The sequence below is a fragment of the Electrona antarctica genome (genome assembly GCF_951216825.1).
Source record: "Electrona antarctica genome assembly, chromosome: 6".
NCBI classification, from domain to species: Eukaryota; Metazoa; Chordata; class Actinopteri; order Myctophiformes; family Myctophidae; genus Electrona; species Electrona antarctica.
Window position 1 is genome coordinate 41466493 of NC_136811.1, and position 14486 is coordinate 41480978.

The 14486-nt window shown below is 43.1% G+C and overlaps 1 protein-coding gene and 2 long non-coding RNA genes across 3 annotated transcripts; 2 read left to right on the top strand and 1 right to left on the bottom strand.

Annotated features, from left to right (window-relative positions):
- Nucleotides 1-367: 367 nt before the first annotated feature.
- On the top strand, nucleotides 368-3667 carry LOC306925084 (phospholipid-transporting ATPase IF-like; the record flags this gene model as incomplete). The annotated part of the gene is made up of 1 exon (XM_079503765.1): nucleotides 368-3667. The coding sequence occupies one exon, from the start codon at nucleotides 368-370 to the stop codon at nucleotides 3665-3667; it is 3300 nt and encodes a 1099-aa protein (XP_079359891.1).
- Nucleotides 3668-4367: 700 nt separating this feature from the next.
- On the top strand, nucleotides 4368-8205 carry LOC306924633. The gene is made up of 2 exons (XR_013790192.1): nucleotides 4368-4670; nucleotides 6892-8205. It is a non-coding gene; the product is annotated as an uncharacterized lncRNA (long non-coding RNA).
- LOC306924634 lies at nucleotides 7115-8729 on the bottom strand. The gene is made up of 2 exons (XR_013790193.1): nucleotides 8378-8729; nucleotides 7115-8339 (listed from the first exon to the last, which is right to left on the bottom strand). It is a non-coding gene; the product is annotated as an uncharacterized lncRNA (long non-coding RNA).
- Nucleotides 8730-14486: the final 5757 nt, after the last annotated feature.

Genomic DNA, 14486 nt, shown 5'->3' on the forward strand with positions numbered 1-14486 from the left:
GCACCTTCGCAAATCGGCATTGCTAGGCATGGGGAGCGTAGTGAATGTACATACATGGCAATGGTTTGTGTTGAGGGTGATGTCAGACTAGAGCTCTGGTATAAGGGACGGCTGTTAATCCTGTTGAGCTCTAGGGGGAAATATTTAACCCCATGCAAATCCACTCTTGTAGAATCCTAGGGGCAAATAATTGACCCACATGCAAAACCAATCGCATCCATCAGAACATTCTTATGATAACAAGAAAGTAAATACAAGAGAGAAGTGGGGAGCAAGAGAGAGAGAGAACCAGAGATAGAGCGAGAGTGGGCAAGACAGAGCGATCAAGTAAGCGCAAGATCATTTTGAGAAGGAGATCAAGGTTTCAATGCTCTGGTGGATACGGCGGCTGCTGGGTTTTGACCCTCCCCACCAGAGTGAGATCAGGAGGGTTTATGTGGCTAACCGTTTCCCCCAGCATGGCCACTACACACCGCAACACTTTGCTGACAACAGAATCATCTCGTCTAAGTACACCACTTGGAACTTTGTCCCCAGGAATGTGTTGGAGCAGTTCTCCAGGATAGCCAACTTTTATTTCCTTGTGATGTTCCTCTTAATGTTGATGATAGACTCCCCTACTCACCCATTCACTAGTGGCCTGCCTCTCGCCTTTGTCATTACAGTGACTGCCATTAAACAGGGCTATGAGGATTGGCTGAGACACAAGGCGGACAACGAGGTGAATGATGCCCCTGTGTTTGTGGTTCGGAATGGAGGTCTCCTCCAGATGAGATCTAAGAACATCAGAGTGGGGGATATAGTGCGTGTAGCTAAAGATGAGACGTTCCCAGCTGACCTAGTGTTGCTGTCCTCAGACCGCCTAGATGGCACCTGCCACATCACTACTGCCAGTCTTGATGGAGAGACCAACCTCAAGTCCCACTACTCTATATCAGAGACAGCGGCGTGTCAGTCGGTGTCCAGACTGGAGGCTCTTCAGGCGGTGGTGGAGTGTCAACAACCCGAGGCTGACCTGTACACATTTGTCTCTCGGATCACAGTGACTCACCAAGGGAAAGAGATTGTCAGACCACTGGGACCAGAGAATTTGCTGCTACGAGGGGCTAGGTTGAAAAATACCAAAGAGATTTTCGGTGTAGCCGTTTATACGGGCATGGAATCCAAGATGGCTCTTAACTATAAGTGCAAGTTCCAGAAAAGGTCTGTAGTGGAGCAGTCCATGAACACCATCGTAATCATCTATCTGGGCCTCTTGCTGTTTTTATCCATCTTCAGCACCATACTGAAGTATGCCTGGCAGGCTGAGAATGAATGGGACAAACCCTTCTACAACCATGTGACAGAACAGGAGAGAAACAAGCTCTGGGAGTCATTCTTAGACTTCCTGGCATACATGGTTCTCTACAACAAAATTATCCCCATCTCACTCTACGTTACCATGGAGATGGTGAGGTTCTTGGGCTCGTTTTTCATTGCCTGGGATTTGGATCTGTACCACGAGGAGAGTGACCAGCCAGCCGAGGTGAACACGTCAGACCTCAATGAAGTGCTGGGACAGGTGGAGTATGTGTTTACTGACAAGACGGGTACACTAACAGAAAATGAAATGGAGTTCCGCGAGTGTACCATCAATGGAACAATGTACCAGGAGGTCAATGGTAAGTTGATACCAAAAGGAATGACAGAGGAGTCACGGAACAGTTCTACACCTCACTTGACTGATGAGGAGTTGTTATTTCTCAAGGCAGTGTCATTGTGTCACACAGTTCAGATCAGTTATGACCAGCCCGACTGTTTGGTACCGGGTGGTGACCCATTCTCACATGCTCATGGCTTATCAACTCAGATGGAATACTACGCCTTATCACCAGATGAGAAAGCCTTGGTAGAAGCTACTAAAAGGATGGGGGTATCTTTCACCGACAACAATGGAGAAACCATGGAAATTGAAGTATTCGGCAAGTCGGAAAAGTACAAGCTGCTCCATGTGCTAGAATTTGATCCTAATCGCAGGGCGATGAGTGTCATTGTACAGACTCCTTCAGGAGGTAAAGTGTTGTTCACCAAGGGAGCAGAGTCAGCCATCTTGCCTTTCACCACCAGTGGAGAGATCGAGAAGACCAGGCTTCATGTAGACGAGTTTGCTCTGAAAGGTTTGCGGACCTTGGTGTTTGCATGTCGACACTTCAGCCCAGAGGAGTACACTGACGTGGACAGGCGTCTGAATGCAGCCCGCACTGCTCTGCAGCTGAGGGAGGAGAAATTACAAGAGGCTTTCAGCTACATAGAGAGAGACCTACAGCTTCTGGGCGCTACAGCAGTGGAAGACAGACTCCAGGACCAGGTCCAGGAGACCATTGAGATCTTACGTCTGGCGGGTATCAAAGTATGGGTGTTGACGGGGGACAAACACGAGACGGCAGTCAGTGTCAGCCTGTCGTGTGGCCACTTCCACCGCAACATGAAAATGTTAGAGCTCCTTCAGCAGCCCGAGCATGAGTGTGCTGAACAACTCTGCAGATTTGCAAAAATGATACAGGAAGACAATGTGATCCAGCATGGTTTGGTGGTGGACGGGGTCAGTCTTTCTTCAGCACTGGGAAAACATGAGAAGCTCTTTATGGAAGTGTGTAAAAGTTGTTCTGCTGTCCTTTGTTGCCGCATGGCTCCCCTACAGAAAGCAAAGGTGGTACGACTTTTAAAAACATCCCCAGATAAACCAATCACGCTAGCTATTGGTGATGGAGCCAATGATGTCAGTATGATACACGAAGCCCATGTGGGCATAGGTATAATGGGTAAGGAGGGTCGTCAGGCTGTGAGAAACAGTGACTATGCAATTGCCAGGTTTAAATTCCTAGCTAAACTCCTGCTGGTCCATGGTCACTTATACTACATCCGAATAGCCACGCTTGTGCAGTACTTTTTCTACAAGAGTGTGTGTTTCATCATGCCCCAGTTTTTATACCAGTTCTTCTGTCTGTTTTCACAACAAACTCTGTATGACGGTGTCATGCATGACATGCTGTACAACATCTGTTTCACCTCTCTGCCCATCCTGGTGTACAGTGTGTTTGAACAACCAATCCATCCACATGTACTGCAGAGTAAACCTGTACTATATAGGGACATCAGTAGGAACTCTCTGCTGTGCTTCAGGAAAGCAGAGAGCCGGTACTGGATAGTGCTGGGCTTCTGTCATGGTTTTATCTTATTCTTTGGGTCGTATATACTGATGGGGGAGGACACAGGGAACTGGACATTTGGCACATTTGTCTTCACTGTCATGTTAATCACGGTCACCCTAAAGTTGGCACTGGAGACCCATCTCTGGACATGGATGAACCATTTAGTGATGTGGGGCTCAATAGCCTTCTATTTGATCTTTTCCCTTTTCTGTGGAAGCATCCTCTGGCCGTTCCTCCACACCCAGCACATGTACTTTGTCTTCGTTCAGCTGCTGTCCAGCTGCAGGGCCTGGTTCGCCATCATAATTATCGTCATCACCTGCCTCTTCCCTGACGTGGTGAAGAAAGTGCTCAACGGATACCTGCAGCCCACTAACACCTGGAGAAGCCAGGCTGTGCTGTGCTGCTACCAACATGCTCAGAGTGGCTGTACTCGCCAGAACTGTAATAAACAATTCTGTGGTCATGTAGATTGAAGGAATTCTGAAGTTATCCTTTTTTGAGGGGGAGCCTCTGTGTACCGCGGAAATGATTTGATTTACTGAGCACGGAATGTGATGTATGATTATAAGAGCACCCCTCACTTCACACGAGTGTGATTTTTTTAAATGTTAAATATAGTGTTTGTTCAGTACATGGGTCTCCAATACAGAAACTACATTCTAAAATCGGGCGAGAGAAGCAAGTGAAATTGGAAGTGATTAAACAAACAATTAAGAAGACACAATTGGAAAGGGACTCTGCAGTCTGCATTGCAAGCATGATCTTTGTGGAGTTCTTATGAATGAAATTCCTACATTTTCAGGTTTACTAAGTCCTGATAGAAGGCTTTTCATTGCCAAAGTGTTTGCACTTTGGCAAAGATTACTTTGGCAATGATTAAATACTATTAAAAAAAAAGAAAAGAAAAAAAAAAACTTTTAATAACCAAAACAGTAAATAAAATACTTAATAATGAATCATTGTAAAATATATTCAATATGTGTCCATGATTTTGTGGCAAGTAAGGTAGCCTACATATAATTATAAAATACAAATTATGTAAAGCACCTCCTTGTCTAAGCACACTTATCCTTTCTAAATATTTTTTTGTTGTTTGTTTATTTTGTTTTAATAATTTTATGAAATGACATGTAGTAATGATACTACGTTCAGTAGGTGGCGGCAGAGGGTAGCGGTGTGCAGAAGAAGCTTTACGACCCCGGAAGCACAACATGGTGGCGTTTACAAACAAAGTTCAAACTTCAAAGTACGTTCAGCTGTTCATCAAAGCCAGGCCATTACTGTCATTTGGCTGCTTTTTAGTCCACACTCTGGAAGTTGTCCATATCAGAATAACAACTAGAAGAAGGATAAAGCTGTCCCATCAGAGTCTGAAGATGAGAGCAACTATGCACTGGATCAATGATGCCCTCAACCTAAAAAGACATGGTCACCCTGAACTGAACTTTCTCCCTGTTGTTAAATTACACAGAATAGGTATGCCTGTACCGTTTTACTCAAGTTATTATGCATAACTGGTTTTACTATGGTAGAATGAATGCAGGGCAGGGCAGGCTACTCAAGCTACCAGCTTAGCCACTTATCACAGTATCTAAGCTACTTCGCTTAACCATGTAACCATGTATGGCCTACTTGTGCGCAAGCAGAGCGCCATGAGGTGCCCTCACCACTGCTGGTACAACTGCTGCTCTGAGTCCTAACCTAAAGCTCTCTGCTGCTGTCTGGGTACAACTGCTGCTCTGAGTCCTAGAGCTCTCTGCTGTCTGGGTACGACTGATGCTCTGAGTCCTAGAGCTCTCTGCTGTCTGGGTACGACTGCTGTTCTGAGTCCTAGAGCTCTCTGCTGTCTGGGTACGACTGCTGTTCTGAGTCCTGGAGCTCTCTGCTATTCTAAATCCTTTAGACCCGTTATTGACCTTATACCAACCTTGAAACATACCTTAGTTATGTCACGAAGAATGGTGGTCCCTTATTGGCTGTTGGAGGACACCAACATACATACTAGCCCGTCTCCGGACCCCCCGGGTTGAGCTCCTTTGGACCCCTACGACGTAGGGTCCGGTCTCACCGGATTCAAGCGACATGGGACGCAATCTGACTTTCCCTGACTTAGCCCTGTGCTGCGGTGTGGGTGTCACGCTGACATATTCCAAACGAAGCATATGAACGCTATAGGAGACAACGAACCATCTGACCCCCCCCGCGAACGGCTCAGAAGCCGTTAAGTATTTTTAATGTTTGTACGACCGTTTTGGCAGCTCTGAAATTCTCTCTTGTTGACATCCCATTGTACCGCCTCTCGGCATCTCGGTTGGCTAGCAGCGCCTCCCTACGCGCCTCGTAGGCGCAGCTAGCCAACCGAGATGTCAACAAGGAGGGACCGAAGAGAGAATTTCAGAGCTGGCAAAACGGTCGTACAAACATTAAAAATACTTAACGGCTTCTGTGCCGTTCGGGGGGGGGGTGAGAGGGTTCGTTGTATCCTATAGCGTCCATATGCTTCGTTTGGAATATGTCAGCGTGACACCCACACCGCAGCACAGGGCTAAGTCAGGGGAAATCAGATTGCATCCCATGTCGCTTGAATCCGGTGAGAAGGAACCCTACATAAAGTCATCAAAATGTCAGAAACTTTAACGTAGGGTTCCGAAAGGAGCTACATACATACATACATACATACCCAGTAGATCGCAGTACTTGCACACTCTGCTTGCGCACTGGTAGTACTTAGTGCACTTAGTAGCACCAGAGATTTGTGTCAGTCAAATATAAAGTGTGTTAGTGTTGTGATTTTGTTGGGCGACCATCTAAGACTATAAGGCCTCTAGAAGTCTCCTCCTAACCTTGGGGTGGTGGGTGAGGATTCGTTGAGTCGCAGACGCAGAGAACATATGCCAACTACAGCGATGTATTACACATACATTCTGGAGTTTACACACAGAAATATATACAGTAGGACAGTGGATCTATGACGTCCCTAGTAGATTATGGAATCCATGATAACAGAATGAGCAGGAACACATGCATCTCATATCATATTGCAACTACAGTCGGATACCAGAGAACTCGCCAGTTTACCAAGTCGCCACAGCGAAGATTCTTCATCAGAGTCTTCATCGTTATGCTAACATGCTGTCTTCATCAGTGTAGTTATGTAGTATGTCAAACTCACAGATGTTATAGTTAATTTCCAAATTGATCTAATTATTTTGTGCAATTAAATGGTCCGCTAGATGATAAAAAGGTGAATATGTGAATACCAATGATAAGTAGGCCTACCAATTCAGGAATTGTTTACTACTGAATTACATTGTTTCGGTACTTTGGTGTTTAAACTTTTAGCATTCCTACTTTCTCTAGTGTTAACTCTAAACAACTATCCCCTCTCTCTCTCAATTCAATGCAATTTAAATGAAGGTGAAGTCAAACTAAAATGCACTAAATCGCTGCGATTTGGTAAACCTCCGGATACCCTACACTACAGCCAGTCCATATATGCCATCATAAACTGCTAAAAATGTATCTGCAAAGTGATGACGTTTCTAAAACGATCGTGAACGCGTGATGAGTTTATGACGTTTCTACTTTCTAAATGATCAGCCAGAGCTTTCCAATGAAGCGGCAGAACATCCTCACATTATGTTTTGGGGTCACAGCCATAATATGCACTGTATGTGTTGTGTGTTACCTGCTGCAGGCAAGCCTGGTGTGATGGAGGATTTTGGGCAGCCAGTGGAGGACTCTGAGGAGTCAGGGAAGGAATCTATGGAGTCATCGGAGGATTCTGAGGAGTCCTCTGAGGATTCTGAGGAGTCCGCTGAGGATTATTCTGAGGGGTCATCGGAGGATTCTTCTGAGGAGTCATCTGAGGAGCCATGGCAGGACTCTTATGAGCCATGGGAGGTTTTTGTGGAGCCAGGGGAGTTTGGTGTGGAGCCTGGGGAAGTTTCTGTTTCTGAGTATCTCATTTCAAAGAACTTAAACAATGCCCAAACAGAATGGTCAGACCCACCAATGAAGGACCACAGCTACTCCATCACGACAACTGCACCAGCCACTGAGCAACCGCTGTCTGTTGCAGATGTTCTTTTAAGAGATGATGCAGACTGTCTGCTGTACACGGGTATCCCACTACAAGAATTCCACACTCTTGTGTCTTGGTTCCATGTTTCTGCCCCCACACTATCAACAATTCCAGTTGTAGACCAAATTCTGTTGACATTGATGAAACTGAGACAGAACTTTGTTGTTGATGATTTAGCAAGACGTTTCACATGGTCACCTGGTCAGGTCAGTGAAACACTGAATTTCTGGATAGATGCAATTGCTGAGAAAACTATGGAGCTTATTCCGTGGCTGCCAAACACAACTTGTATAATTGACTGCACAGAAAGTGCTTTGCAGAAACCAAAACATCTGTATGCACGCACAGAATCTTACTGTCACTACTATGCCAATAATAATGTGAAATATCTAGTTGCAACTGCTACATCTGGGATCATTATGTTCATTTCAAAGGCCTATGGTGGGAAATGTAGTGATAGGTTAATAGCACAGAACTCTGGGATTCTCGACCATTTGCGTGCTGGAGATGTGGTGATGGGGCACCCTGGCTCCACAATTGGTGACTTGCTTGAGGAGCGGAGTGTGCACTTGGTCTTACCAGCACGTGCAAAAAATGAGGTCACACACACACAACACATTGCTAATGTCCGCAATCCTGGGGAGCGAGCAATAAACCGGCTCAAGGTGTACAAGATTCTTTCACAAACTGTGCCTATACATTTGGTCCCTAAAATTGACAACATACTTCAAATTTGTGCAGCTCTTGTTAATCTCAGAGGAGAGCTTATTTCTACCAACATGCAGACTATTTAATGTACATTTTGTTTTAAAAATGGAAGAACATTAAATATGAAAGCTTGCGAGAGCATATGCTACAGCAGGTAGTAAAGTATATGTTCTATATTTTGAACATTCAATATACACTATACAGTATTTTATACATTTTTGGTACTGATATTCTGTGCTTTATTTTACAATTGTTTAATGACCTTTTGTATTGAATGAAAACAAGATATGTTTTTATATGTTTGCCCATCTCTGCACACAACTGCCTGTTACAGGCAGTCACTGTATTTTGACCTTTTGGTCAATTCTCATTTCTCAATAAACATTTGGACCAAAGTGACCCCAAATATAGCCATGGTCCCAGCCTGAATAATTTTATGAAATAAAATCAATGGTATCCGGGTGCTGCATGTAGTGGGAAGCCAGCACATGCTGCATACATGCATTACCGTGCTTAGCCGCTGCACTAACAACTAATACATGTTGGGACCACCTGTACAGTAGGCATCCTACAGCATCGGTTAACAAACCAGATTTTTGTTGGGAATTATTGTGTGTGTGTGTGTGTGTGCGCGTGCGCATACGCACAAGAGATCTATAAGCAAAGAAGTTCATGAATAATTGAATGCACTTTAAAACAAAACAAACCTTTCTATCAATGTCACCATCTCTCAGCCAGTGATATGTTATACGTCCAGTAGGGGGTAGTATATAACTATCCAATGTGCAATGCATGCAATGCAATGTGCAAATGAAAAGTATCAAAAGCTTGTAACGAAATAACTAAATTGAATCCATTGGAACAGTTTTTTTTCCTTCTATTTCCAGTAACAGTTTTTGACCCAACAGAAGCAATATAATATGCTTGTAGGTTCTTATGGAATTTAAGTTAATGTTAGATTATGTTTTTTAACCTGTGAGTCGGTGCAAGTCTGTGCTTCTTGACTAGTGTTGAGTACATGTTATCACCCACCCATCACAGAGGAGCACTGAGTACATGTTATCACCCACCCATCACAGAGGAGCACTGCAGCAAACAGACGTTATTATCACCCACCCATCACAGAGGAGCACTGCAGCAAACAGAAGTGGCTTCAAGTCAAGAAGATTCAAAGCGATAATTTGCGATGGTGATGGACAAGAACATACAATGTGTCATGAAGCAAATTACCGTCTTTAGGCACATATACAGGATTTTGTTCATGAACGACATTCATAAAACATTTCCTATATGATTTAAGAAAACAAAGTTAAGTACACCCCAGTACTAAAAGCGGTAGTTATTACTTGAGCTACAATATTCTCAGGGGTTGACACAAGTACAGGTCATGTCCACTTGCCCCGAAAAGCAAATCGTACATTATAAAATGATAGGTAAAATTTGAATTACCGCTCTATTAACACTTTAACGTCCCCTCTCAAACAAGCACTCACAACCTGAAAGCAAACTCCACCTTCCCAAAAGTTTTATTTACCTGCCAGGGGCAGGTGGGCAACCCTTACTGTCAATGCCTGCCATCTGATCTCAAGTTAGACTTAATAGAACACTAATGTAACTTTAGTGTAAGCCAAGGTAAGTAGTCACATCACGTGTACATAATGCACATAGCTTAGCTTATTTTTCTCAAAATGATTACACAGGATCACTGGGATTCCTCTATGCTGGAATGTTGCAAGACCAGTTCCAAAACAGCCAAAGGTAAAGATGTTCAACTTGAACTGTAAATATTTCAGGAAGGTTATTTTCATGACAACTTTCTTGAACTATAAAGTTATAAAACTTATATTGTCTATATAGAAGTGTCTATTTGTACGTCTCTAAATGTTTTTGATGAATTGAACATTGTGGACCCTATTGGAAACAAGTGTAATGCTTAATTGGGTCGTCCACTCACAGTTAACAGCCTTTGTATTGAGTTTGTGCTTAAAATGTACTGTAATTCTGCAAACTGTTAATACATTTTTCAATCAATCAATCAATAGGCGTAGTTACACACTTGTATCTTTTGTGTTGGTAAATATCTACTCCTTTGTGCCATTGTGCACAAGAAAACCAGCTACTTCAGAATGTTGCTCTGATTCCAAGGCCTTATCCTGCAACAGTGTAACTAACTAAACATTTGGGGCACAGCATTAAAAGAATAGCCATTATCCATGTGAGATTGAATGATTGTTTTGTACAAATAAAGCTTTTTTTTAATATTCCAAACATTTTTTTCCCCAAAACATTGAACTGAAACAGAGTTGTACTGCTATTGTTATTGCGTTCACCACCATTATTTTGTCATTGTAAAAATGTAAATCAAGAACCCATGTGCCAATGTGAGTATACAAGGTGAAATAAGGTTATTCAGATTAGTCATTATGCCTAATACCCATGTGAATCACATGGTAAAATTAATGATTTTCTTGTTTACTAGTATGAACATTTATGATAGGAAGGTATCATTGTGTTATAATATAAAATATTCCTCAAAGATCCCCTAGTAAAAATATATTGAATTAGACATTCAGTATGTCATTAGCAAAGTGGGGTCCAGGGAACCAAGTGGACCCTTACAAGTCTGTAACACAGACGGTGTACAAATGGAACCAATGTCCATTTGTACACCAAGTTATGGCAGTCTGTGGTCTAAAAATTACAAACTGCAGGTCCTTGAAATTATAAAGTTGGAAAGGTAACATCATGGGATCATATCAAATGATCCATCTGCCTCTTTGGATCCAACAAGTCCCTGTGGAAGATTCTGATGGCGGCCACAATGCAGCTGGGAAGGACTCGCTCTGTGACGTCCTTGTCCTTGAAGTACCCTGCCCACTCCACCACGTGGTTTAAGTGGATGACTGAAAACAAACATGAATTTCATGAAATATTGAAAATAATGACAAATAAAAAATCATGCTGGTGTCAACAATATACTTGAAACGTTATGGATTATTCAAATAGGCTAGTTTAGTAGGATCAAGACTAGTAACTATCATATATGTATTTGATCGACTCCTTTGCACATCTATGATACGAGCGTAAAAATAAGATACATCTATGATCGTCTTTATCTAGCCTTAGATTTCTCATAGATGTATTTGATTGATTTTGACATTTTCATACAAGTCCCCCTACGCCCTACCCCCTGTGGTGGTGGTGGTGGGGGGGGGGATACACTGTCTGTTACAAAAAAGGGAAAAACGTGTACAGTATAGAAAAATCACACCCCCTGTCACTGTGAAGTGAGGGGCGCTTTATCATCATACATCATCTCATCCCGGCCAATCACAATTTGCGTCCTCACTTTTGTCATCAATGTTTACACTGGCCTAATGTGCCTCAGTGCCTAATGTGCACCATACTCTATGATGTGCACAAACACTCAAAAACAGTCATAGGAAACGGTAGAAAAACAATGTTTGTGTTTACACGTAACCCCCGAAGCTGGACAGGTCTTACTAGTAACTAACATTTAGTCCGTCTGTGCTGTGGCATAGCATGTGGGGCATAGGGTCTGTTCCCGTCAAACTCCCCCCTTCTCGTTTACGTTGGGCGTAACCGTAATTCCGGCTTTCACCGGATGCGCCGACAGAATCGGCCACAGACGGGATTATAAACGCTTCATTATTGAAAGATAAATATGGACTAATACATTGCACAAACACCCCACAAGTCTAGCTAACATTTGGGGGAAGCATCTAAGCACCTTATATTTTGCACGTGTACATGTTTGGAGCACTGCGGGCTTTACTCGTGACCGTGCAGTTACCACAAGGGTATGGGGACAAAGACTCGCAGAGAGAATGTCTATTTATTAAATAAATAATACATCTACGAGAATAAGGCTAGTGTCCATGGCTAGTACACTCACTTGGTCGGAGCCGGAGGTCTGTATGGTCCGGGTCGCCTTTACCAGTGTATTTATGGGGGACGTGAAAGAACTTTTGAAGGCAGCACAGGCTGCGTCGACTTGATGAAAGGGGGGGAAATCCTCGCAACTACACTACAGTGCTTTCACAGCAGTAGGCCTACGCGGGCCTTCCAACGCAGTCAACCACAGTCTGTAGCCTCAGCCTGCTACAACACAGGCAGTCTTCCTCCGTGGCCACTGGAACACAACAACCACAGCAGTACCACCATGAGTAATATTCCAGACACTCGCATGGTGGTGGTTGTTGTTGTTGTTGTTGTCGTCGTCGTCGTCGTAGCTGTAGCAGCAGCAGCCGCTTCAGCTCCCCCACTTTGTTGTGTCTGCATTTCTCCGTTTCTCTCCCTCCCCAATAACTCCTCGTCCGTGTACAAATCATACAAATAACCACGGCCATCAAATTGAAAATCGGGGTGAAAATCTGTAATATCATCCTCAGAGGAATAGTCTGACTCTGATGATGTCAAATATGCCATCACAAATACGGATTACGGAAAAAAGTTGTCGAGAACTTGAAGAATAGTTATTGTGTGGCTACTAGGCTCAGTAGGCTGCCTGACAGTCAGTGGCAGAGTGGCTATGGCTAGCCTAGTACTAGTTGTAACCTCGTGTGGCGCCGCGTAAGTGTCACCACCATACCATACCAGATAGACTAGTTAGGGCGTCACACAGGATTAATATAAACAATAACCAACGCCCCCAAAGTGAAATAGTAGGCTACTTTCTCCACAGTTTATTATGCATCATTATTAAAGAAAGTTTCCCAGATGACCTGACCTGATCTGCTAAAAAATGAAAAAATGGCAAATGATGGAAAGTAATTAAATATAATATTCAAAATAAGTTAAACCATTTAAATATAGAAACACCACACTTTGTTGCTTGACTCATTTTATATTACTACCCTTGTTTATGTGATTATTGGTCTAATAATTGCATATTTATGTAAATTTGACATGCTTGAAACAATATGTTAATATGTTAATGAAGTTTAGAAGATTTAGAACTCTTTCCTGGGGGTCTTTATGTGTGTAATATGTGGTTTTAGATATTTTAGATTTTAGCAGTGAGGCTGAGCCCAGTGTCTCTGATGTCATGGACACTGATTGGGCTCAATTCCTTCCTGGACTACAATTCCCATAATGCTTTGGTGCACTGCTCCTCGTGGATAGGGGGGTGGCTGTCTTACTGAGAACATGTAGTCCAAGGACTATTAAAAGAGGATCGGAAGCGAAGACCGTACGGTGGACTCCATGTTGCTCCCTGCAAGGAAAGAAACATGCGCAATGGGCTATAGAGCGTCGCAGTCCCGCCCCCTACCAGGGCCCAGGAAATGATTCTCTGTTCATTTTCCTCATAGACATTTAAAAAAGTATTTATTTAAAGACGTTTACGCCGCGGACAAAGCCAACTCGAGTCGTGACAACTCATGACAACAAATAATTAGAAAGAAGAAAAAAACGGCAGGTTACAACACTTTTTGTTGTTTTTCTTCTTTGTAATTATTAGTTTGGTCCAAAATATTGTGTTTGTTGTCATGAGTTGTCACGACTCGAGTTGGCTTTGTCCGTGGCGTAACCGTCTTTAAATAAATACTAATAGAAATGTCTATGGGAAAAATGCATTGGGAATCATTTCCTGGGCCTGGCGTCATCATGAAAGGGGCGGGACTGCGATGCTCTATATGCAGCCAACACTTCCGCATTCAGCTTCCTTGGTCTCAATTGCGCATGTTTCTTTCCTTCCAGTGAGCAACATGGAGTCCACCGTACGGTCTTCGTTTCCTAACCTTATTTAATTAACCTTGATGTAGTCCAGGAAGTAAGTGAGCCCATAACATCAGAGACACTGGCCCACTGCTAAAATCTAAAATATCTAAAGCCACATATTACACACATAAAAAGACCCCCAGGAAAGTGTTCTAGATCTTCTAAACGTCATTAACATATATTTTTTGCAAAAAGGGTGAAGTTTCCCTTTAATGCCACTATATGGTATATGGTTGTAGCTTACAGTAGATCACTGCTTCTCAAAGTCAGCTCCGAGACCACCAGGGGTCCAAATGGACCCTTACCAGTTTGTAACTCTGAGAGTGTACAAATGAAACCCCATTTGTACACTCTGATTTGCGGTGTATCTATGCACAGCAGCCACAAATAGAGCCTATATCCTATTCCTTACTTCCTTTCACATGTCTTACCAATTATACTAATTAGGCTATGGCTCTGTTCTAATCTGGTCAAACAGGTGCTGATATTGTACATGTTGGCTCACTGGAAACACTCTGCTACCACCATTGGGGTTCAAAGTGTCGTCTAGGTATACGCTTCCTTGGGGTATTGAATTTAAAATGTTTGAGAATCACTGTGCTTCCAAGTCGTGACTGGTAAGAGTTGTAAAGTAACAAAGTTTATTTCCAATATGCCTGCTGTGCGTAGAAGCAAGTATTTTGCACACCTACAAAGATGTCCAAACGAGGGCCCCAACGTACTGAAAGAAAAAAACTCCACACCGTCTTCAAATGCAA